The sequence below is a fragment of the Phallusia mammillata genome, chromosome 5 (genome assembly GCF_965637545.1).
Source record: "Phallusia mammillata chromosome 5, kaPhaMamm4.hap1.1, whole genome shotgun sequence".
In the NCBI taxonomy this organism is placed as follows: domain Eukaryota; kingdom Metazoa; phylum Chordata; class Ascidiacea; order Phlebobranchia; family Ascidiidae; genus Phallusia; species Phallusia mammillata.
The window spans coordinates 13889752-13915381 of record NC_137256.1 but is presented as its reverse complement, the minus strand read 5'-3'; the positions used below and the strand labels follow the sequence as shown (position 1 = coordinate 13915381).

The window sequence follows — 25630 nt, the reverse complement described above, 5'->3', positions numbered from 1 at the left end:
CATACCTTTAAAATGAGCCATCACTCGAGCTTCTAGCAAATCGGAGTCGGCACCTAATACGCAAATGAAAATTCATAACCGACAACCTAAAACCGAAAAATTTCCACCCAAACAACATTCGATGTGCGCTGGCCTTAAAATTTAACGCAGCTCTTTAAAATTGACAAATGTTATTCCTTACATTCATATCTTTAAAATGAGCCATCACTCGAGCTTCTAGCAACAAGTTGGCTTCGCCAAATTCACGTTTAATAATTCATAAATAATATCCGAAATCAACCCAAAAAGTAGTCGATGTGCGCAGGCCCTAAAATTCACAGCTGCCCTGTGAAATTTACATATGTTATTCTCTACAACCATACCTTTAAAATGAGCCATCACTCGAGATTCTAGCAAATCAGAATCGGCACCTAATACGCAAATGAAAATTCATAAAATGTATCTAATACAGTTTCTCTGTTAATTGCAATTTATGTCACTTTTTTGCAAAAGCAACTTCTTGTTAGAAAAAAGTTGTACTGTGTTCCTACATTTGCAACCTGCACATACAACTATAATGACATTCCAATAATACAGTTACAGTACAAGTTTCCACGAAGGAATGGTTTAAAATCACGCACATGCAACCGAAAATTATTACATGATGCTTCATCTACGTTGCAGTGCTATGTGTGGAGAAGCCACCTAATTTTGGCTGAAATACGCATATTGAACCTGCAGTTTATACAAACTTATCTTAGATAACAAGAATAATAGTCCATTTATTCGTAACATACATTTAAAACACTAAAATGCACCCCAAACACGTGCGAAGCTTGCTGGTAAATGTTTTTTGCTATTGTCTCCAGCATTGTATGACCGGAAGGTGCTGTCACCTAGCGAAATTTTTGATTCGGCTGAACAACCCCATTCTAACGAAATTTCCAAAATGCCTGTCAAATGACAGCAAAAAGGCCTATTCTCTGTGGTTGTTTCATTGTGGCAGTTTTGGTTGTAATCCCCAGTAGCCTATGTGGATTGATGTTATAATTCGGAAGTTGGATGTTAAGTTGGAAGTTGATGAGGCATTTCTGACAGAACAACGTGCTCAAATCTGGTTAAGGAGCAAAGACTCAAAGGATTAACGCAAAAGGTCCCAAAGTTTCTGATGCGCTGGTAGTATTTCAGTATTTTGAAAGCTTTGAGGCTCGAATTTGTTGGAACTGCCTAGTTATATTCAAAACGTTGACATGTGCAAATATATAGTAGGCAACACTTGTAGTTTTGTATAGGTTTTCAACAAAACGCTTTTTTAGATAGATGTATAGTATACATACATTGTATACAATAAAAGGAGACACAAGGACCGTAGCCTACTTTGAAGAACTCACTACTGTACAAACATATGGATATTATTACGTTTATTGAACATAAAATCCGCAAATTTGACTTGGCAGTGTAACAATCTATATCAGTGGTTCTCAAACTTTTTTATTGTCGGGGCCAAAAGGTATTTTTGAAGTGTGTAGGGAGCCGCAAAAAAACGCAACCTTGAGAAAATCACTAAAGAATATGACTTTGAAAGCTAAAATAGCAATGTTTGGTGGTTTATTGAGGTCTGGTGCGAGCCGCAAAATAAGTAGTTGGGAGCCGGGGCCCCGAAAACTGAGTTTGAGAACCACTGATCTATATTTTGCTTCTCGGTCAATGTTTGAATACGGCTGACTTTAAGTAATAAAGGTTAAAACTTAAAACCACTGGGCTAGCCTATGTTGTGTTTTGATTGGGCGTCGTCATTGTACAAGAATTGTGCGGGATCCAATCGCAAGTGCGCACATGTAGATTATAAGTTTAACGCCTTTATCCGGGTTAAATTCATTTTAACGTATAGTCATATCCTTCTGTTGAGGAGTAATAAACCAAGAAGGAAAAAGACACCGGTGTTCAGACCCTAAGGACAGGATCTACGAAAGGAGGGTAATATCGGTTTAATTTGTGAATTATGGTTAACACGGTTAGCCTTGAAACTCATAAAAGCGTTAACGTAACCTTTTCCGCACGCACTACAACTTCGTGGATACTAGACGTTTGTAATTACAATGAAAGTCATTTCAATCCTTGATGTCACTGCCTTTCTGCCAATGTAATTTTCAATTATTACGTCTACTTCGAGCAACCTCTTAATGAGGGGTCCAAATCGTATTTTCAGGGGTATAACGAGCTTTAAAAGTTTTCCGTGGGTACTGTATCAAATACCAGCAATAAAAGTGCAGAAGTGGTAACCAATACAAAAAGATTTTTTTGTAATATTTTCGGGCACGTGTCATAAAAAAAAGACATTGTTACAAAAGTAAGTACATCAAAGAGCCTATAGTGGCTGCAGACTCGATTTACCGGTTGTAACAAGCGGTTTCAATCAAATTTGACCGAGCCGGTCAAGTCCCAAACACTAAATCCATGATGTAGCGACAACGTAGCCTACTTACGTACGGTACGCCAATCGTCACCTAAAAACACCACATCATGCAATTAAAAATGTGTTGGCAGTAAAAGTAATGAGTAAAATTTAGACCTTTTTAACGCACAATTTTTAAAAATAGCAAGGCACCAAACGATTTCCCAAGATCCAAAGCTTCCGACTTAACCCTATTCTCAAATAATGTAAGCTTTGCCGCCACCAAAAAGCCAAATGTATAGGGAAATTCCCCAATATGCGTTTTAATTCTTCAAAAATGGCGAACGAAGACATACCGTATTTACTCGATTGTAAGCCGCCCTCGTTTATAAGCCGTCCTCGATTGTAAGCCGCACGCTGGAATTTTAGATACGATTGTTTCTTAATACATCTTTATGTTGTTATGACTATTTGCCCATATCTGTTAGTAACGTTGATAACTGTACCCAACAGAACGCATATCGACGTATAATCCGCATACATGTTTTGAACCCCAAATAATTTAAAATGTTGGAGTGTAGAAATAATTTCGGTATAAAATTAAAATATAAGCCGCCCTCGATTATAAGCCGCACAAACGGCAGCTAAAAAACAATATAAGCCGCGGCTTACAATCGAGTAAATACGGTATTACTCAATTTTAGAAAAACATTAAGGGAGCATTTGAACATCAGATTTTGTATCATTTCATAATGTTATGAGATGCAAATATGTGTTTATAGATACTACGTTGGCAATGGTTCGTGATAATGCTATTCACTTTTGTTTTGCCTTGTGGCCATTGGCCAGTCTGCAGAACATGGCAGTTCCCGACAAGATCTGGTGCGTGCAGGACCAACAAGTCCCGCCTGCGCGCGTGCACGACCCGTACGTTCGCGTGCAAGGCCAAGTTCAGCAGGCGCAAAGCAAATAAAGGAGGTCAAAGCAGTACAATTAAAAGCCTTTCGTGCGAAATTTCCGCATGCAACAGCCCAAAATTGGCGTGCAAAATTTTTTTTTCAAAAAATAATCGCGCGTGCAGCTGCCACACTCTGCAGCCTGGCCTTCTCTTCACTATTATTGTCTTTGTTTTTCCTCGTAGTAAATGAAGACATCTTCTTTTTTTTGAGTCCATGTAATAGTAAGCAACAATGAGCAATTGACTAGTTTTGATTATAAATGGATTCCAACCCTTCCAAACAAGTAGCAAATAACTTGGCTGCAATTTGCAACATACCCAAATCATTTCATTCTGCAGACTTGCGAAACTACTTTTCACAAATCATTGAGCAGGAAGTTTTTTCTTGTTTTCATTTTAAACATCGGCCCGAAATTAAAAGAGGTAAGTCACATGGACATATTTTACAATTAAAAGGATATAAAAATAATATTCTGTGTCTAAATTTTCCCACAAAAGTTTATATGTTGTGAAAAAGATAGCATAGTGACACTATTGCAACAAAAAAAATCAACAATGCAGAAGGTAGTGTGGAATGTCAGCACAAATAATTGCCCCCACATTTGTAAGGGTTGAGGTTTCACATGCCTGTTTCTGTGGCAAGCGCTTAGAGTTGTGTTGAAGTTTGAGTGGGCATGTTAGTATCCTAAGCAAACCTGTTTTAGGTTAAATTTAAGCAAGCATGTAATATATAGTTCACTTGATAATTTACATGTTCACATCTAACAAATATGAGTTAAAGTTAAGTTTCCCAACACTCTTATGCTATTGCATGACCAATGTTGCGACCCACCTCCACCACATAGCTAATTTTTGGCCCATGCACACAAAAAGGCTGCTCACCTTTGCTTTACAACATTATGTGATAGGGCATACAAGAAAGTTAGTTAAATGTAATATACACCTTAAAATGGGATGGTACCACAACACAGACCTGAATACAGCAGCATGGGAGAAACTGTATGTTTTCCATAACATCTTGTTTTTTTTATACTGTGTTACCAAGTGTTGTGCATGCACCATTTTTCGTGAAGGTCAGAATCAACAATTTTGACAGAGATATAGTTTCAGTCAAACAATTTATTTCAACTTGACCAAAAATAAATCTTTGTCAAAATTTGTGATTCTTTGCCAAAAAACGTTTATGGCTTAAAGTAAAGATCCCTATCAAGTATATTCATTTTGTTTTTCTGGGCAATAACTTTTTAACAAGTTGAAAAGTATGCAAAATGAACTTAGGTTTACAATAGAGTTGCAATGAAAAATCTGTAATGTAACAGCCAATTACATCATGAAAACTGTCAACAGGTGGAGTTTATGGAAAGCAGATCAGTGACACCTGTGTGTGTGTTGTCTCACTTTGTGAACCGGCAGCATTTGAAAAACTTAAAGCATATGAGGGAAACAACTGGATAGACAAGTCAGGAGAATATTTGCAAACAAAGTGCAAGGTTGTAAAACTATTCACCTGCATGAATGAATCTTTGGAACAACAGTATGTTTTCAAGTTCTCTTAGTGTTTTTTTAACTTTCCCTTGTCGATTTTCAGTGAAAATTTATAATTTACTCTCAGTTTAATCTTACATTAATTAAATTTTCCAACTTTTGTTAGGAAATATTTGACGAAGCAGGATAAGAATTATAAGAGTCGTCATGCACCTTTGGAAGAGTTCTCCAAAAATGATTTGCAAAATTTGTCGGAGTTAAATCCCCCTAGGCATGTTATGCCAAATGGAAATGTAGGAACGCCTATTCCAGTATTTTTAAAGTTGATTCAAAATTGTAAATTACCCACCAGGTAATAATAATTACAATTGCTGTTTTAAATAATTTATCCATGAACTATAAAAATTACTATTTCTTGGTGATGTTTGTTTACTAGTGTCATAAAAAAGCTTGGTCTAGTTTTTCCAACTACTGCAAGTCATCGAAAATATGGGAATGTACCTTATGCATATGATGAGGAATCAGAACCCATATCCTCAGCAGAAAATATGTTCACTATGACAACCGGCAATGAAGTGAACATACTGCCAAATGCAGGTAATTGTGGGTTCTTCCCTGAAGGGGACACCATTCGATTTTACTCGAATTGTTTTTGTTTTTCTTTGTTTTTTCTGTCTGAGTATTGTGTAAACATTTACTTTTACAAATAGAAATGATGTACAAGTCAGATTATCAAGCTGACAACCCTGATGTTTCTGAGTCAAATGACATCCCAGGAAAACAAGGTTGGTTTGCTTTTTTGCTAAAGGATTGCTTTCAAAAAATCCTCATTTATAAGCATTATTAAAACTTGTTATGTATGAATAGAACTGTTGCTTATGGAAATATCAGTACATTGTGTTTAAATGTAGTATATGTCATGTATTTTATTGATTTTGTAATTAGCTCCGTGAACATCTTTCTGCATGATATTCTCGTCAAATCACATGATGACATGTGGTGTATACTGTAAACCAGAGGTCTCAAACATGTGGCCCTCCAAGGGTTTTTGTGGTGCTTGCGAAATAACTTAAAAGATGATTCAGATGGAATACCTTGTAAGACCACTGATTACAAGAAACAATAGTTCTTTATTTTTAATAGCTACAAATAACTGCAACATTTTAATAGTACAATAGAAATCGTCCATCCTGTTAAGAATAGCAATTCTAATTGTTGCATCACATTTATTAATTGTTTCATCATTGTATGTCATTGCTTTCACGCACAGCAGTTTAGTACAGTGGATTCTTTCAATTTGCTACACTATAAATATGTTTGTTATTTATTACTTTATAATGTTTTTTATGCACAGTTAATGGCATAAATGCAAAACATTTTTCAGCACATAATATTTTTGCTGTCTTGTTATTACTCTAAAAAAGTTCCAATAGTGTGGCCCTTGACTTACTAAAAAAAATTTTGGCCCTCAAAGTAGATTGAGTTTAAGACCCCTCCTGAAAACGATAATAATCAATATCTTGTCATGATCAATCCACATTTTTTGTGCTATTTTTGTGTAAAAAGTCCAAATAAAAAATTTAGAGTCTGATTCTGATGATGATGATGATACATGTGAAGAGTGGGAACGACATGAAGCATTTCATAATGATGTAACAAGTCAAGAAAGAGACAAAGAACGGTTGTTTGAAGATGAAATTGAATTGAAATGGGAAAAGGGGGGAAGTGGTTTGGTATTTTATACAGGTAGTTGACATGTTAGCCTTGTAATGATGAATCCAGATTTATCGTTTAATTAGTTTTCAAGTTTATGTTAACCAAACATTCTGAAACTTATGTTTTAAACTTTGAAGAAAAGATGCTTAAGATTTGTTGTGTAACTGTTTTGCAATAAACTTTTGAACAGATGCTCAGTACTGGGCTGAAGAGGATGGTGACTTTGATGAACAAAACACAGATCAATGGGACGTAGACACAAGCGAATTTTATGGCAATGATGGGGATAGGGATGCCAAAGACTTTGTACAAATTTGCAAAGAAAAAAGGTACAAAAAATTAATAATAAAAATATTTACGGTATAATATTTCTATCCAAAACGAAAACATGTATCCAAAAAACATCCAAAAGTTAGGCAACTAAGGTCAAAGTCATGGTCATTACATCCCTTATCATTAGTAGTATATTTTTAATCGTATGTTTAAATTTTCGATCAACAGGGTTGAAACATTTATAGACAAAATAAATTTTTTTTTCTTGTCCCTTTATTGCAGGGGTGGGCAAACTTTTCAGTGCAAGGGCCGCATTCAAAGGTTTTTAATCTTATCGGGCCGCATAGTATTTCACCAACGGACGCCAATTGCTTATCTTGTTTTTTTGTTTCAAAATAACTTGTGTAAAGAATTTGGTTTATATCACATATATATATCATTTTAAGTCGCCTAAAATGCCCAGATTAATAATTTCTAACTTGGTGCATTAGTTTAGCTGAGCGGAGCTAACTGTTTATGACGTCATAAACTGTATTGTGACGATTGCGGTGCCTGCTCTTTCGCATTGTTTGCACACAATAAGCGGATAAAAAGCCTGGCGTATATGGTCACTAGGCTGGTAATCTTTTTTTCCAGTCTCACGAAAGCTGTTTTTAGCTGTTTGAAAATCAAAATATTAGGCAAAATAGTTTTAGTTACGTCACGGCCGCCAGTACATGTATTTTAACATACATGGCCACGACCGCACAAACTTGCCTCCGCGGCCGCATGTCGCCTTACGGCCGCACGTTGTGTAGGCTACTCCTGATTTAGCCCAAAATATTAACATAGTATATTTTCAGCTATGTGCAAATACGTTTGTTGTCACTTTAATGATTGTACACACATTGGTTGAAACGCTACAATTGTAATTGTTTTAAAAAATAAACAAGCATTTGTTTCAACATAGGCTACACCACGTTTTTTTGTTAATAAATTCCTTGCGCTAACATTAAACAATGCGAGCCGCTTTTAATAGCCGTGTTTAATGTTCGTTTGCAAAGAACTGCAACGACCTAAACTTGATCCAAAGTGACCAAAGTTTTGGCGTCAACATTGCAAAGTGGGCTGTATTTGAAAACGTAAACCGCTTTTACTTTATCGAACAAAGAAATTGTGTCAAGTGACGATTTGCATAATAACGTGGCAGAAACAACCGACTAAAGCACGTAAAAAGTATCTGCGTTTAGGCAAGTCGCATCCCCGGTATTTTTAAAACTCTACGCCTGTGCTTATAATTATATTCAGCGTTGCTTGGTAACTTTCTCTTCAAAGTTTGCGAACATTTGGCGGGCCGCACAAACTCCTTTGCCGGGCCACATGCGGCCCGCGGGCCGTAGTTTGCCCACCCCTGCTTTATTGTGTCACCAAGACAGATCCAGTCAAATGCACAGTGGTTAATTGCATATTCCATTTAATTGCAAGAGATCCTGAATACCAAACCATAGCTTATCATTCGTTAAGAAAGTTGCTTAGTTAATTACATGCACTAACAGAAATGCGCATTTCTGTTTGACAGACATACAGGCCAATTTTTTTTCTTAAAACATAGGAAATGTATGAAGTGGGAAGTGATGTTGATATTACTTAAACAATTTGTTATATATGCGGTATGTGTGACATAATAAGGACTGTTTTTTTATGTTGCTGTTCTCTCTTCAGGTATATTCCGGACAAGAACTGTATTTTAAAAGCCATGGCTTGAAATGTATGTGTGACATGTTAAACTGTTGAAGAGTGCTTGTGCATTGTAATCTGTCTTGAAATTCAAGTGGTTGTTTGCCATATATGGTGATGTGACGTTACAAAACTAATAAAAGTTTATTTTTTACAGGCTGCACAGTGGCAATTCATTGCTTTCCAAACGAACATGTAAAACAAAAGATCAATTTGGTGGGACAATGGGAAGCTCTAATACTAATACTGTTGGTCAATTTGAAACATACACTAAAGGCATAGGAAGAAAGATATTGAAAAAGTTTGGATGGAAAGATAATGAAGGACTAGGTGCCTCTGGAAAAAGTGGGATTACTGAACCAATTGTTGCTGAGGGACAGGAACCAAACCAGAAAAACGGGCTTGGCTTTTATGGTGAAAATATTTTAAATAATGCCATAAAAAGCACTGGGAAGAAATATGTCACAAATGTGCAAGTAAAACAAATGCAGAAACTGGATAGTTCTGTCACTCACAAAGCTGTTGAGCCATTAGCAAGCCATTCATACCTCTTTCCGCAGTTTAGATCAAACTTGGTTTCTGTTTCCTCAAAGCACAAGCCACTGAGCAAACAGAAAAGACAAAAAGCGGTTCCTGGAAATGATGGAATAATAATTACAACCAAATATGATGCTCCATTGGACATTGATGAAGACAGTGGTTATTTAAGATCTCAACATCCTTATTCTTTGAAACATAGCAGTGCCAAATCTCATGCAGCAGACAGTTTTGAACCAGACAAAAAACATGATGTGTTGGCTTCTACCTCAAAACTTGTTTATCACAAGACTCGGACAAGTGTAAATGATGAAACATCTCTTCCATGCAATGCAAATAAACGGACTGCTGGTTTTACCCCACACATGCATTTTGTAAGGCCTGTCAGTGAAACAGAATGGACATTGTTTCCAAGTTAAAGCCATTTTGCTTTGTTGCTATCCTTTTTTATGTTTATCAATTTGCACTTTTTTGATTTTAACAATTTTGTTGGCATTATGTATGAGTTTAAAGTATAATTTCAACTTATTCTTTCCAGGCAAAACTAAGCATTTTATGATTTTACTTGTCATTTTTGCTAAAGTTAGGCAGTAACCCCAACATGACAAAGTATTTTTTTGTTTTTACCAGGATACAGATATTTTTTATGTATAAACAGAATGTCATTGTTCGGGAGTTCAAATTCTTCATTTTCGTTTGGAAGTTCTACCAGTAAGTTAAAAATCAAAACTACACTTCTTTTATTTGATGAATGGTGCTGGTAAAATATTTTGTCTTAAATCCCAAGCTTCAGCCAATCATAATCCAATGAAAGATATTGAAGTTTCAAGTCCACCAGATGACAGTGTAAGTTGTATGGAATTCAGTCCCTCGACTACACCAGGAAACTTTCTAATCGCTGGGTCGTGGGCAAATGATGTAAGCTTTTTTGATCAAAAAAGTATTTTTAACAAGGTTTTTTACCAGTCAAAACGTTCCCTATTGTATACTATGGTATGTTTGGTGGATTCGTTCAAAGCACTAGCTTGCTAACTATCTGCTACACGTTTCATTTTCCACAAATATATGTAAAATAGTCTCCTCAGTATTATTAAGTCAATGTTTAAAACGTCTTGTGTTTAGATACGATGTTGGCAAATAGAGGATAACGGACAGACAGTGCCAAAGGCCCAGCAAATGCATCAAGGTCCGGTGCTTGATGTATCATGGAGTGACGTGAGTGCCGCATTGGTGTTACTCAGCATGTTTTGATGTACACGTAATGGGATTAAGCAATTTGCCACGATCGGAAGCATCTTCGATATTTAATTCCTTTACATGGTCTCTGGAGTAATCATTAGCTGGCTTATTTTTTGGTGCAGGATGGAACTAAGGTTTTTACGGCCTCAGCGGACAAGTGTGCCAAGATGTGGGATTTGGCGTCAAATCAGTCAGTTCAGGTGGAGTCAATTTGTTTGTGGTACAGCATCTCTCTTAAGTCGGCACCTTTTTAACAACTGTTTAACACAGGTTGCGCAGCACGATGCCCCGATTAAGACTTGTCACTGGATAAAAAGCCCAAACTACACTTGTTTAATGACGGGAAGTTGGGATAAAACTGTAAAAGTAAGTTTGATCCTTTATGCTGCACTTTAGATAAAGTCAATCCTTGTTAAAGGTTTTCATAATTGTTGTGATACCTGATTTGCAGTTCTGGGACACGCGATCGTCAACACCCATGAAAGTTCTTAATATGACCGAGAGAGTTTACTGCGCCGATGTGGTAAGTTACATTGCAATTCCTTTGACATTTGACATTTAGTAATTTCAAATGTAAATTGGTTAATTGATAACGAAAAAGCTTGTATACAATCAATTTCAATTTGAAGAAATATCCAATGGGAATGATTAGTTGTGCTGACAAGAAGCTAGTTTGCTTAAAACTGGAAAGCGAACCACAAGAATACATCAAAATCGATTCACCATTAAAGTATCAGGTGAGTCATCAATATTCCAACATTTTGAAAAGCTTTCAACTTTTGCGTTTTCTTTCAGCCGCGATGCATCAGCATTTTCAAAGACAAAACGCAATCCAACCCTGTTGGCTTTGCATTGGGGAGCATTGAAGGGCGAGTTGCAATACATTATATACAACCAAGCAGCCCGTAAGTTTTTTATTTTGTTACTATGGTAAAGTGGACGATTTAAAGCAGCAGGGAAAATAGACAACGCCAACAGCGCATCCCGAAAAAGCCTAATCCCCATGTACATCGTAATTAAATTTCGTGGTTTTGAAAGGTCATATTATGTTGCTGATACCATTTTACCGCCGCGCATGGATTATTTATCGTTTACCTGACACTGCTACGCCGTGTGCACCCAAAATACAAATTCTGGCACAGAAACCGAATACCTCAGCCTGCGTATTCACTAGTCTAAGATATTTCCTTGTTTCATTATATATACAAACTGTGCCTACAATCGCATAATTGTTATTGTCTGCAGTAAAGATAACTTCACTTTCAAATGTCACCGATCGACATCTTCATCCCCACAAGATATTTATGCGGTAAGTTACATGGGCGTCACAAACACGAATTAACTTAACAAAAAATAGGGCACAACTTGTAAACGAATTTTTTTCATTTTTTTGCTTCAGGTTAATTGTATTTCATTTCATCCAACATATGGGACGCTTGCAACTGTGGGTTCAGACGGAAGGTATAGTTTCTGGGATAAAGATGCAAGAACTAAGTTGAAGGGTTCAGAACAACTTGATCAGTCGATTTCAGCTTGTGCGATTAGCCACAATGGAAACGTCTTCGCGTATGCTTCCAGCTACGACTGGTCAAAGGTAAGTCTAGAAATGATTAGAAATAAAAGTTAATGTTCCTCTAAAAACGACTGGAAACTAATTACGTTGCAACAACTAGTTCGATTTCCGGTTTCGCCCAGCTTCGTTTTAAATTTGAAAAGTAATAATTTAAGTGACCCAGCAAACTGGTCGCTTTTTCACCTGTTGATTTTTCACCCGCCCACTGAAAGTTGAACTCCGGCGAATAGAATAGTTAAACACGAAAACGCTGGCCAGTAATACTGTTATAAAAAGCTCTATAAGTTGTTGTTACGTATAGTATTTGTTTGTGCCCGTTGCATCATTTTTAGCGTCGTAACATGTATAGTATTAGCGAGAAATGACTGTCGTAACAACTGTATTCGCTTTTTGTGAAAATAACATGGCATACAGGAACGCAACAATTGGAGAAATATGACGCAACAATCGCAACAACTAATTGTTACCTTAAAATGAAATAAAAACTTTTTGTCCCAAAAACGTTGCATCTATCTACTTATCACTCAATAAATATCGTGTTAATTTGATGGTCGGGCATTTTAAAAGATTTAAACCCACGTCACAAAATTTAAAAAAGTTTCGCGAGCCGCTTGAAAACCCTAGGCCTAGAGGGTCACGTGCTTCAGACATCTGTTTTAAAGGCTGGGAAGATCACCACGCTTTAAGATAGTCTCAAATCACCCGACATCTCACAATTGTTTTTTGACGTCACCGTGACATCTATCCTTTTATTTTTTCAATTTCTACACAATCCGCAAGTTTTCAAATTTACAAAAAAGGTCCATACTTTCGAATTGAGGCCTGGTTGTGGAAAAATTAGGTAGTGATTATGTGGCTATCAACCAACGCCCAACTCATCTATGCCGTCTCACTGTGAGCATAACGCACTCATCGGTTGCCCGCCCACCGAAGACAAAAATGAAATAGACAACACGTACAACTTTTATTAATGCATACAATTTTATTACTGCGCATATGATACATTTTAAGGTAAAACTGTACTAACGTTGCTTGGCTTTCTTCGGGTATCACAGAAAAAGCAATTGTAAAAATAATATCATACCCTCGGACAGGTTTGGCAACTTCCTTATCAGCAGAAAAAAGGGCTGGTTCCATGCAATAAGGTTGTTCCCAGGTGTATTTACTGTGATTGTCTCAGCATCCCAATCCTGTACCAAAGGCTAGATTGAGAGACAGCTTTGCTAATTTAAACCTGTCAACTTGCAGCAAAACGTATTGATTGCGTTATCGCTTCCCAGGCTAAAAAATCGAAACTTCACTGACATGTGCGTTTACTGCTTTGCGGTCGCGGATCAAAAGGGTTGCAATCACATTTTCCTGGCAATCCCTTTGTGGCTGTGTGCTGCGGTGTGTAACTTTTAATAAAATACGACAGCTACCATGAAACATTTGCTAAATCGGATGTTTAATGACAGGGACACGAGCATTACAATCCACAAAAGAAGAATTACATTTTTCTACGAAGTTGCGGAGACGAAATGAAGCCGAGGTTGAAAAAGTAAACACTTTATGCCGTGAACAGGCACACGGTGGAAATGCTTCCCGCCACCTGAGACCATGTTCTGTGCATATCAGAAGTTGCTATCACTCACAGACGTTCGTTTGTGTTGCAAAAAATGCAAAAAACTTTTCTCGTCGCAATTTAGAGCAGCTAACACCTTTGAAATGTTACACTTACTGCTCATTGACGAATGAAATACAATGAAAATAAACGCCAAGATGTATAAGCTGCGAGTCTGTATATTGTTCGATTAAAAACGAATTTTTTTGGAGTTTGGGATAGTTCTTGCTATTGGGCCCCTTTTCCACTTTGTCACCTGATGACCAGGGCAAATCAGCGCTCGCGTGCTGTTGTTGTTGAATTAAATTTTCAGCCGAACATTTCTTCATCGACATTTGCCAGCAGCAAGTTACCTACAGTTGGATCGCGGCAACCAACTTCGATGAACTCTTGTAACGTGACAACACCTGTTAAGCGAAAGTTTACGTTAATAGGCAGCATAGAACATATCCTGTTGTTAAAAATTGTTCTCGCTTTTACCGTCGCCGTCTTCATCCAGTTCTGCAAAAAGGCCCTTAGCAAAAATTTCTGGATCAGGTAATCCTTCGTTTCCCTCTGGCTCGTCTGATGCCGAATACATCGCCTGAATCAAACAAGATTTTCTTGCAGGGAAAAGCACAATAAACGAAAAACACGTGAGTCGTGTCGGTCAATACATCACTTCTGTCCAAAAGTTACTTAAAGCTATTTAATTCCACGTGATGTTCCCTAAAGGATAAGTTTCTTTGTTCGTCAACAATAGAAACGTTGCGTGCCCCCATAGGATTATGCATGCAAAGCGCTTATCCTCACGTCCAAGGATTAAGATCACGTAGTAAGTTACACCAAGAACTGCTGGGGATTAATCCCATAAAGTGCGGTACTCTAACAGTTGTTGCTCGCTCTTTTCCTCGTTAAAGCTTCATAGAAAATGCATGAACCGGTCAAGTAGTGGAGTAAAGTGCGAAAAAACTTTGTAAGATTACACTTTGGCTTCGCACTCCTGCGCCATAAATAATTGACCTAAGTCATGTTAGATTTAAGAAGGCGCACGAGGTGAAATGAACGCGAGATACATTATTCATGCTTCTTATCTTTTGCCTGCTTTACGATTTGACGCGTGACCGTACTTTCCTACGCCATTTGTTAGTTGTCGTTAGAAACACGGTAACGTAGAGTAAAAGCTGCCAACACGCGAAAGCTTTCAAGTATTAAAAGCGCAGGACTTATCAAGGGAGCTGTAAAAGCTTTTGAAATCACCCCAAGAACGGTTTGAACGAAAATTAGGAAAATATATCCGGTTGTCATCACACAAAACCTCGGCACGCTATTTTTGACGTTTAAAGTAAAATATTAATGAACATCACGTGGGTATTGATTATATTTATGACAAGATTACTAAACTCAACAGTTACAATTGAAATACCCTACGGTAAGGCCATAACAAATAAAAAATAATAAAATTGTTGCAGCTACTTAATTTCCCCTAAAAATGTCCTGATGCTTAACACATTACATGATTGTTGAACCTTTTTCACTGCCGATGTATAAATAAACCTCACGTTTATGACATCAGCAACTAAAATTTACCTTGACAATTCCCAAGATTTCACTGTATGACAACACACCGTCCCCGTTTTCATCGTAAAGATAAAATGCCAGCGAAAGCTTTTGCTCCAGAGTTCCTTTTGACAGAACGCTGAGCGCAATCATAAATTCTCGAAAGTCGATTGTTCCTAAACAATGCGTTGTTTACATAAACTTAATCGTTATGTAATCATTATGTGTTATGCCAAATTGTGTAGTTGTTTAATTAGTTTTCGTAGAATACAATCTACTTGTAAGATTTAAAGTATAAGCAGATGATATCAAAGCATTTACTAACCATCATTATTTTGATCAAATGTCCGAAACACCATTTCAACCTTTTGGTTTTCCTTTGCGTCGTTCGGAAAAAAGTTCTTGTATACTTTCCGAAATTCTTTTTTGGACAAATGGCCACTTGGATAATCCTGTTCAACAAACAAATAATTAATTATGCACTAGGAAACTTTTGCATCGACTTTTCAATAACTGTCTTGATTAGTTTCTACCACCACCTCTATTTTGTTCATAGAATCAAAACAAATATTTTGTTTCATAGAATCATTTATACAAGATCAACATTAACGTTGTTTCGCAATAACCTTAAGTGTCATCGTAAATAAAATGTAAAGTTATATTAGTTTTATGCATTTTTTATGCCCTGTCGATTGTCAACGAGGCCATGTAGTTGAATCACGCGATCGACTTAACGTCAAACGGGATTTAATGCATCAGACTACTCCATCTATCTTAAATTGCAAAAGTGATGTGTTTTGAATTTCAACAAATGAACAACAGCTGCACGTACGATCATTGCTATCACAGGCTAATTGGTATTGACGTTCTGCCTTTCTTGTTCTTACATAAGGCACAGACTAAACAAATCCATTTGAAGATACGTAAATAAGCTTAAATTTTGCCGTTACGAACCTTTAGAAATTCTTCGTAAAATGAACGCAGTTCGAGCATGTTAAGTCCTGTCTCTTGTGATAAATTTTGCACGTTAGAATCATATGCATCTCCAGGTTTACGAACGCGTTTCGCGTTACCGGATGAACAGCACTGTCCCATACTTCGTTTAAACTAAAGCTGTCTGTGCGTGGGACGATAAAAATCTAAGTTTGCAAAGTAATCTGACTGACCCTGGTGTCAACAAATGAAAATAACATTTAGAAATTGGCTCTATCTTTCCATTTGGTGATTTCCCATGAGTGTTGTGCCGTCATCGAAAACAAGAAATTACCAGCACCGCAATCTCTGGGCTGTCGACCATCACAAACAATCTGGCAAATTCGGTGTGAAATAGAATCAGTGACGTTGGCGCATAGAAAAAAATCAATGTTCACATTGCGATAACATGTAAAAGCACGCCTTTGCTGGCGATTTTCGGATCATCTCAAAGTCATCGAGCAAAATCGATCACGTGTAACAGGTGTCTAACAACAAATCGTATCCCCGAAGGTAGGTATGTAAGGCTGTAATTTGTTTTTACCTCGCATATAACCATACCTTATTACAAATCTTTCCCTGGCTACATTACTTTTGCCTTTGTATGGTCAATAAAAATAAACATCAACATTTTTACAAATGTACACTTAATACGAAAGTGGTTAATATTCTAAAATCTGTGGTAACTAATACTCTCGAATCCGTCCGCCCCTTCGCTTACAATCTACTATAGATCTTGAACAAATGCGTTTTCGCGTGTGAATCCGCGTCCCTTGTTGATGCCCATTTGCTTTTTGCTTCTAATCAATTTAAAGAAAGGAGTATCATCAGACGCCTTCGAAAAAAGATCCTTCTCTCTTTTTCCCGAATTATTTTTTTCGGAGCGTTGACAGTCTTGGTCGGAACCTACACCGCCCTCTGGTGGATGTCTTTCGAATCTTACTGATTTTTCTTCTCGTTCTGAAATTCCATGCATGTTTAGCTAACGTTGCAAATACAACACAATTTCTTTTTTTATATAATTTACTGTTTATGCTTTCTCAAGAGTAGATTTATTTGCTCCCAAGCAGTTAAATTTGTCAATGCGAAACGAATTTAAGTTACCTGGTAAAGACTTAAATGTTGATGTATTTGAAGGGCTTTCTTCTAAAATAAGAATTGTGTTAGTTTTGTTTTGTATTAATGTACCTTGTGTATATTTACCTCTTATCGGTGAAAGTCCAGTAGCCGTATCCAGTGTTTTCCTCTTGCTACTTTTTTTCCTGTCAAGTGGACAGTAACACACTATGTAGGCTAATAATATAAAGGACTAGTTCATATCCTAACTTAATATATAGCCAATTTTCAAAATCAGCCCCATTTCAACTATGCCCAACTGTTTTTATGATCACAATGTCCACAAAAGCAAATGTACCATATGCAGTGGTGGGATTTAGCCGGTTTGCACCGGTTCTATAGAACCGTCTCACGAAATTTTGTGAGTTCAGCGAACCGATTAGCATTACTGGTTACTGTTAGTGGATTTTTGCATCTTATCTGATACACCGATTTTTGAGATCCGGCTGAAAAATATGATTTTTGTGATAGAACCGGCTGACAAAAAATTTGAATCCCACCAATGGCCATATGTTAACTATTTCATCTAATAATTGTGATTTGCCACGTTTTCAGAGCTCCCTGTACTTGTTGAATGATAGTTAAGTTCATTAAATGAGTTTGAAGCACTCACTTGTGAACGTTCGACCGTAGCCCGGGACTAATCATCGCATTCTTTTTAAAAGTTGTCTTTTGTCTTGTTAATCTGCAAAAAACATACTTGGTGAAACATTTAGGAGTTGGGCGTATGTAAGAAATATGAACTTACTTTGGGAAGAAAGTTCTTTCGCGTTTTAGGCCTTGTTTAATTGTTTCGTCGTACTTCGGTTTAATTCTAAACACATAATATTTCTTTTTTGTTCACGAATTAGAGTTTCTAGCAAAATCCTAAATCTTTCATGCACATTTTTAACACAATGTATTTCCAACAGTACAAGCAAACCGATATTGATAATGTTCCTCACCAAAGTTAAACTCATGCACTATTATGTCTTACGAGTGAAAATGAGTCTTCGGTGGTTCTAAAAAGGCTTCGTTTTCTCTGATGTTGTTTGATGATTGTTGTAATGGAACAGAAGCTGTTGGTCCAAGATTCTTACCAGTTGGATAATAACGGTGCTGTGTCGGAAAGTTTTGCAGTTTTTTATTGTCCCTTTCCTGCCAATGCGTTGGCTTGTCTGTTGAAAGTAAAAAAACAACGTTAGCAGCTGTTAGCAGTAATTACGCTGAAACCGACCCAAATATACCTTGGGATTTTTGATGTACTCTTTTTTCTTCTTGCTGGTATTCCATGTCATTTTCTTCGCTGTTTGATTCATTTTGTGAGGTCTTTTCTGACCCCACTCGACTTTCTGTTGTGTCGTGTTCCGAAGGCAGCTTGACGCTAAGTTTAAAATTACTTATTATTCAAGTGCAAAAAATCATTTGCTCACACATCATTTTTACTGCTTTCTATTCCTGTGGGATTTTTGCTTCGGCGCAGTTGTTTCGGTGGTGGAACTTTTTAAATCATCGTCACTATCCGGTGAATTGCACATACGACTGGAAAATGAAAGCTGCTTTCGTTCAGACCTTGAAAATTTTCGGTAGCGATTGGTGAAGCTTGGATCGTAATATTTGTCGTAATGATGTGGAAGATGCATGTGCTGGTTGGGAATAACCTAAATATTTTACGCAACTTATTACGGCACCGCTACTGATTTGAAAAATCTTCATATTTCGTAAATTCAACTAATTGTCATCGCATTACGTTTTGGTCCAAACATTGTTCAGCTTTTCGCCTGTGTCTTATATCCTAAAACTAATTTGTAGCATATTTATCTCACCTGCATGTTGTTATGGGGGTAACCGTAGACATGCTGAGGAAACGGTTGGAACATTCCCGTTCGCATCATAGGTGGGTTGGACATCACGTTACCGATAATTGTGGGTGTCGGTTGCTCCATTTCGCTGTATTTCCTGTACTGAGGTGGGGCGACCATAATTTGTTCCCGGTTTGGCATTCTACCAACAAACGCCGCTGGGCGACTATTCAGCAAAAGCAACAACAATGCTGTTACCGAAGGTATCATAGCACATAGTTATTTTAATTTTTTACCTGTACATTTTCTGCAAATCGTTTTCTGCAACTGATATAACGTCGGAATCAATGTCATATCGAAGAGACCCTGAGAAGCGTCGTTGTTTTCTGTGGCGATTTTCTTTGGGCTTTTTTGAAACCCCACCCATCGCTTTTTTCGTTTGTCTTACAGCTGTAAAAAACGTTGGTCGTTCAACATTTTGCCTGGGGGATTGGGAGTTTGAATTTACCTGCAGGTTTAACATTAACGACATTAACCCGGTTTTCAACACCGCGCCTTCTTCTGACATAGGCAAAAAATAGGAGTGCCAAAATCCCAGCGATAATTAGAAACAGAATACTGGGAAGAATTGCAGAAAGTAGATGGGTTTGGTTGTGCCAATCTGCTTCGCTACCTGTTAAACAATATTTTTTTTGAAAAAATACAGGGCAAACTATTGCATAAAAAACGGAAAATGTCTTACTGTCTTCACAAACTGATCCATTGTATCCATCTCTACACATGCACTTGAAACCGGCTACTTCATCAATACAGGAACCGCCATTGATACAGGGTTGGGGTACACAGTCGTTTATATCTAAAACGTAAACCACTTTTATGAGTAATTTTGTTTACCTCTAACGCTTACTTACTGGTTTCGCAAATTTCCCCGGTAAATCCATTATCACACGTGCAGCTAAAATAACCAATGTGGTCTTCACATAAACCGTTGTTGAAACATGGTCTTGACATGCATTCATTCAGATCTATTAAGTTAACAACGACGTTAATAATGTATGCAGTGTTTTTTTTAAGGTCCCCCAAATTTCTCCAGCGGTTTCCCAAATAAGCAAATATGGCTATTTTTTGGTATTTAAATGAAACACTTGCGGTCTCTTAAAACTACTTAGCGGTCACCCAAACCAAACCTTAAAAAAACCCTGAATGTATGTCCCCTCTTTAGACTGCATATAGGCTCTTGCAATTTTACTTGAAGCAAAATTTAAGCATTTCTGCAAATGCCTTTTTTTGAAAAGTTAAGCAAGTTCTGTTTTTCCAACAGTGGCTACAAAAACCTCCCGTCTATTACTGCATAACAAACACTGGTATCCTTCTTGTATCCATGGGCAATAATACGGTGTACACTTTCATCTACTTTTTATACTTTGCTCCTTCGATTTTCCTATGATAAAGTCGCACAAAAGAAATTAATGAGCTAAATACAGCTGCTGGCGTAAGCAAAGGGTGTCAAGCAAGCATTAAAGCCTGCATGATGCCTGGCTTACTATCCGGGATTTCTTCGTCGCCATTAGGAGGTTTAGTTGAGTCAGGTTTGTCAGGCTTGGTGGTTTCGGCTGTTGGTCTATCTTGGCCAACTTCTGTAAGCGATGAAATTGGTTTGGGAAAAACAGGACAAACCCGCGGTACTGTTTAATGTGTTACTCTTCGTTTTTTTACCGGGGATTAAATGAGCGACGGGGGTGGTTGCAATAAGAATAAGTGCTGTTTTGTTGTACTTTAGTAATAATTGCTTACCCATTTCACAGTGATTTCCAGTGTAACCTTCGATGCATTCACACGTATATCCATCATCAGTGTAAAGGCAAGAGCCACTGTGCTCACACGGTGATGTTTCGCATGGATCTAATAAAATCATTACTTTAATGAATACAACACTTTTTAGGAGCCTGCTTGAGTGTGAAATCATGTAGTAATCTTCACGATAATGAAATGTGATAAAGGCCTACCTGATTCGCAATTAATTCCGACATAGCCTCTTGGACAGATACATTCGTATGACCCAGGATGGTCAACACAGGGTGCTTGATTTTGGCAAGGATCGCTATCACATTCATCCAGTTCAATTTCACACAAATTACCAGTATATCCGTTTGTACATATGCATTGATACCTTATAAATGTTACAAAACAGCGACATATATATTTTGCAACAACGAGCATTAGTAGCATTTCAAAATGTTCGTACCGGTTAATTTGTTCTACACAAGTTGCTCCGTGTTGACAAGGGTCAGAAGCACACTCATCAATATCTGAAACAACGCTTTAAAATAATTATTAAAGTCACAGTCAAGTACCTGCAGAGCAGTTGCAACCGGGTTTTCAGGTCAGATTCGGGCTATGTTTAAGCTTCAAATAAAATGAGATGGGCTCGGTTGGAACTTAAATTGACGCCCAGTCACATTGCCATCGTAATTTCATGCAAAATAATCTCGTTTAGTTAAAACTTTCCACACCTATATCACATCGGTTTCCACTGTAACCAGCAACACACGAGCACCGAAAATTGTTGACTTCATCTGTACATGTTCCTCCGTTTGTGCACGGGTCACTCGCACATTCGTTTTTGTCTGCAAGAATACATCATTACCGGGAAAGAAACCTTTCGATTTTGTGTTTCAAAACAAGGTTTCCTACTGATTTCACATCTATCCCCGTCGAAACCTTCCACGCATCGACAATGAAAAGATCCAATTTCATCAAAACAAGTTCCTCCACTTTCACACGGACTGGATTCACATTCGTCAATCTCTTTAAAAAAATATTGACAGGGTGATACAGGTTGATTGAGGTTTTCAAAGTAGATAAGTATACATCAAATATTGCTTGCTTTGCTCGCAGAAACCAGAATTTATTTTTCCTTTAGATTTCTAAGTTAGAAGTATGAAGAAATTGCGTATGAAAGTGTGTGTAAAAGACAGAAAGTAATTAGGATAGCATCAGTGGGAAATTTTGTTTTGATTAATACCTTGAAGTGTTGTATAAAAAGCAGTACGCATAATGTGATAAACCGTAGGCTATTACATAGACCAGGGGTCCGCAAATAGTGGGTCGCGAGACCTTTCAGGCTGGGTCGCAAAATATTTTAAATTTCCATGAATATAAGCATCGCATCTATAATATAAACGAACTTTCAGCTTTTTCAACCTGATTATTATTGCATTGTTACATATGACTACGTAACTGTTACATACAGGCTATGTAACAATGCAATAAGTTCAGCGTACCAGCGCAAGCAGTCATGCTTTTCTGTTACCATTTTGCTGAATAAATACGTTCGTTTTACCTATACTGTTTTATGTGCTGAGTTTCGCTTTATTTTGTGCAAGAAAATAGCAACTGACAAAAGCATAATACTTAGTATTTTCCACAAACTTACATGCTAACAAAATGCTTGGGTCGCGATAATTTAGAGCAATTTTTTTAGGGTCGCGCCAAAAAGTATTTGCGGACCCCTGACATAGACTACTCTGGTCTACTTGTTGTTTTTGTTCTATCTCGGACACTTGTAAAGCACTTATAAATGGACAAGAGGCCAATGTTTAATATGAACACTGTCGAGTGACCAACTCTTGTTCACATACCAGTTTCGCAGTGAGCACCCGTATATGCAGAAGTACATTGACACGAATATTGGTTGATGTCGTCTGTACATGTTGCTCCATGTTGACAGGGGTTAGACTCGCATTCATCGAAGTCTAAACAGCGTTTTACATTAACAATTGAGACTCTTTTTTGCCAAAACATAAATCGGGTTTACAGCCTATATGTTTACACGCTTGTTCAACTCAATAATAAACAAAACTAGAAAAGTCTCCCATGAAGGATTTTTTAAAAATTATATGACATGAACAAAATAAAACAAACAGATTAAACACGTGTAGCAAAAATTAACTTTGATAGGTCGACTTATGACCCTTCAAAACAGTTGTTCTCTCTGTTTTTTTTTTAGATACGCTTTTGTACTTATGTGGTAATCAAAGCTGGAATGAGCCCGTTGAGAGCTAAGCCAGCACCCAAAGTGATTAGAAGTTCCCATTTAAGTATATTTTCCCAATCCTATACGTTTGCTATTTTGTTCACAAATTGATACGCGAGGCCAATTATTTTGACGTAGCAAGATATCTGACACATGTTTAAAAGGTTGTCGACCCTTCCACTGCAGCACATAAGACTGTATAGTGCTCCCATTCAATGCTGCGTGAAAAACGACGAAGTGATAGTAAATCGAAAAAACAAAACATGGCGGTTTACTTGAATATTGAGACAGCACGAAAAAAGCGGGACTAAAAAAGTCGACACTAATTACATACAATTTTAGAATAAAGTTTGTAATTGTTTGTGTAAAGGTACTGCCTACTTGTTTCGCAATTATCTCCAGTGTAACCCGGTGGACATTCACATAAGTACATGTCAAACTCTGGGGTTGAACAAGTTCCGCCATTTTCACAGGGTTCATCCGTACATTCATCGGCATCTGCAAAGACGCACAACTAATTGTTTCGTTTTTTTTTTTTACTTCAAACACCTGGAAGTGACACTATACTAACGTTCACGTAAAACGTGTCTATGTTTTTTACTTTTAGTCCAACTCCTTAATTTGTTTAACTTTCCTCCCAAATTACCAAAAACAGCTCCCACACCAGATTTCAACAAAACAGAAAATCGGACGTGTTTAAGTTTATTTTTCTTTCTTTAACGAGATGACTTAATTTTTTTTTCAAAATTGCCAAAAATTGCCTCTTGGGTTTCAAAAATTGAGAAATTTTCGTTGTACCTTAATGAAACACCAACCTTCGTCACAAACTTGCCCAGTCCAACCGGACACGCAATCACACCTCCAACCACTTTCTTGTTCATCATCAAGAACGCAAGTACCGTCATTTTCACAGGGCTCACTTTGGCAGTAATCAAATCTTTCAACTGCAACCATCACGAAGGTATAAGTAACGAAACATGTACCACTATAACCACACCGTGGCCGGCATGCCTGATCGAACACAAATAAAGCTGCTGCTGTTTGAATCATACACCTTAATTACCGCAATGTTTAGTTGATTGTTTCTCAACCTGTTGCGGCCGCAAAGTAGTATTTAAATGGGCCACAGAGCTTATTAAATACTTAGCATTATTTGATTTCGTTTTTTAAGACTTTGGTTGATAGTGTTAAATCGCTATACGTTACACACAAAAGCAGCAACCTAAACCCGCCGTACGATGACTGCTTTATATGTGCCAAAATGAGGCTCGTGCGCTGTCGGCCGGTTAGCTCAGTTGGTTAGAGCGTCGTGCTAATAACGCGAATGTCGCGGGTTCGATCCCCGTACTGGCCATTGCCTCGATAGCTCAGTTGGGAGAGCGTTAGACTGAAGATCTAAAGGTCCCTGGTTCAATCCCGGGTCGGGGCAAAGTTTTAATCATTTTTGGATTAAGACACAAAATACTAATTTGTTTCAACAAAAGCACAAGCTCGAAGAATTAATTTAAGTTAGGCTATAGGTATTTGCCAAACTGCTACTTGTCGCCAATTGTAAGCTATAGTTTCAAACGTACTTCGGTATGTGATTAAAAATCCTTTGTGCTGGACGCTATCATCAGAAACGAATTTTATGGTCGGATCTCCATCACCTTCTTTGTTCATGCTTGAAGTGTCCGCATCCAGTCCACAATATTTTTCAGGTTCGTCATCGTCTTCAAATTGTATGCTGTATAATAAACAACAGCTTAGCCTGTACTAACTTCTTTATGAGACACTTTGCCTGTATCAAAACATCCTGGCGTTCAAAAATCCAATAACTTTATACTTTCCATGAAACAATCATTTTACCGAAAAAAAGAGGATGAAAGAAAACCTTCGATTGGCCCTTTTCTCATTATTGCTATCGCCTGTAGGCTACGCTAAATCAAAACTATAAGTTAAACTTAAATTAAAGGTATAGGCTACGGTTTGTTTTGAGGAAGTCGCGTCCCTTTGTGCCCAACAGCCGATGTGTTTTGGAGCAGTTTAAGTTAAATTGAATGTAAGCGTAGCTAATTGGTGGGTCAATAAAAAAAGACGGCCAGGCGCCTAAGACTTATGACATATAACCTAAATCAAGGGAGGGTCATTAAACTTTTTTCACAAAAGGCCGGGTAAGTTCAGTAATGATTCGCGAGGGCCGCGTAGTTTACAAGCCTTAACGTGGTCTTTTCAATCTCGACCCGCGAGGCGATTTTTTATCGTGCGGCCAAGAGATCTTTCTACAATAGCCTACTATTCGAAGTGTGACAATGCTACTGTTGATTTTTAAAGTTAGTCTTATGTTCCGAGAAATGTTCCTATATTACGTCACAAGGGTTCAAAGAAGACAATTGTTCGCGAACAATTAAAACTTGTATCTTGTATGTGATGTAACACATCGGCTTAGGATTATTCCTGTACGAGTGTAGCCTAGGCTACGTTGTAATCCTGCAGGGAGTATATTAGTTTTTGAATGTTGCAAAGTTATAAGCACAATTTGGCCAACCAAAAAATACGGTCCTGGCCCGCGGGCCGTAGTTTGGTGACCCCCGGCCTAATTGTTAAGAATTTATAAAACTCCCTTACTTTATTTTGTTTTTAATTGTTTCACAAATTCTTGACATAATGTTTCAAAAAAGAATTTGTCTGTCACTGCAACTTACCTGAGATAGTCATAAGAACAACCGCCAT

The 25630-nt window shown here is 37.5% G+C and overlaps 3 protein-coding genes and 2 non-coding genes across 5 annotated transcripts; 3 read left to right on the top strand and 2 right to left on the bottom strand.

Moving 5' to 3' along the window:
* The first annotated feature begins 3498 nt into the window (after positions 1-3498).
* LOC145228792 (uncharacterized) lies at positions 3499-13640 on the top strand. Its single transcript, XM_080093974.1, has 19 exons — positions 3499-3755; positions 4680-4866; positions 4984-5169; positions 5254-5414; positions 5528-5602; positions 6402-6563; positions 6724-6862; positions 8680-8936; positions 9690-9770; positions 9847-9977; positions 10182-10274; positions 10421-10498; positions 10569-10664; positions 10750-10821; positions 10928-11035; positions 11094-11203; positions 11544-11607; positions 11698-11892; positions 13329-13640. The coding sequence occupies exons 1-19, from the start codon at positions 3593-3595 to the stop codon at positions 13413-13415; spliced, it is 2445 nt and encodes an 814-aa protein (XP_079950100.1). The 5' UTR covers positions 3499-3592; the 3' UTR covers positions 13416-13640.
* Positions 12817-16689, bottom strand: LOC145228791 (neurocalcin-delta-like). Its single transcript, XM_080093973.1, has 5 exons — positions 15968-16689; positions 15339-15465; positions 15044-15189; positions 13955-14057; positions 12817-13881 (listed from the first exon to the last, which is right to left on the bottom strand). The coding sequence occupies exons 1-5, from the start codon at positions 16106-16108 to the stop codon at positions 13784-13786; spliced, it is 615 nt and encodes a 204-aa protein (XP_079950099.1). The 5' UTR covers positions 16109-16689; the 3' UTR covers positions 12817-13783.
* A 23-nt stretch (positions 16690-16712) lies between these two features.
* LOC145228789 (uncharacterized) lies at positions 16713-24623 on the bottom strand. The gene is made up of 22 exons (XM_080093972.1): positions 24493-24623; positions 23734-23862; positions 23300-23416; positions 22524-22637; positions 21577-21690; positions 21396-21509; positions 21128-21191; positions 20889-21052; positions 20677-20784; positions 19794-19907; positions 19625-19738; positions 19391-19555; positions 19179-19332; positions 18907-19108; positions 18527-18741; positions 18328-18464; positions 18078-18258; positions 17850-17915; positions 17715-17786; positions 17189-17247; positions 17090-17131; positions 16713-16945 (listed from the first exon to the last, which is right to left on the bottom strand). Exons 1-22 carry the CDS (start codon positions 24578-24580, stop codon positions 16713-16715), a joined length of 2766 nt encoding a protein of 921 aa, XP_079950098.1. The 5' UTR covers positions 24581-24623.
* Positions 24199-24272, top strand: Trnai-aau (transfer RNA isoleucine (anticodon AAU)). The gene has a single exon. It is a non-coding gene; the product is annotated as a tRNA-Ile (tRNA).
* Positions 24275-24347, top strand: Trnaf-gaa (transfer RNA phenylalanine (anticodon GAA)). The gene has a single exon. It is a non-coding gene; the product is annotated as a tRNA-Phe (tRNA).
* Positions 24624-25630: the final 1007 nt, after the last annotated feature.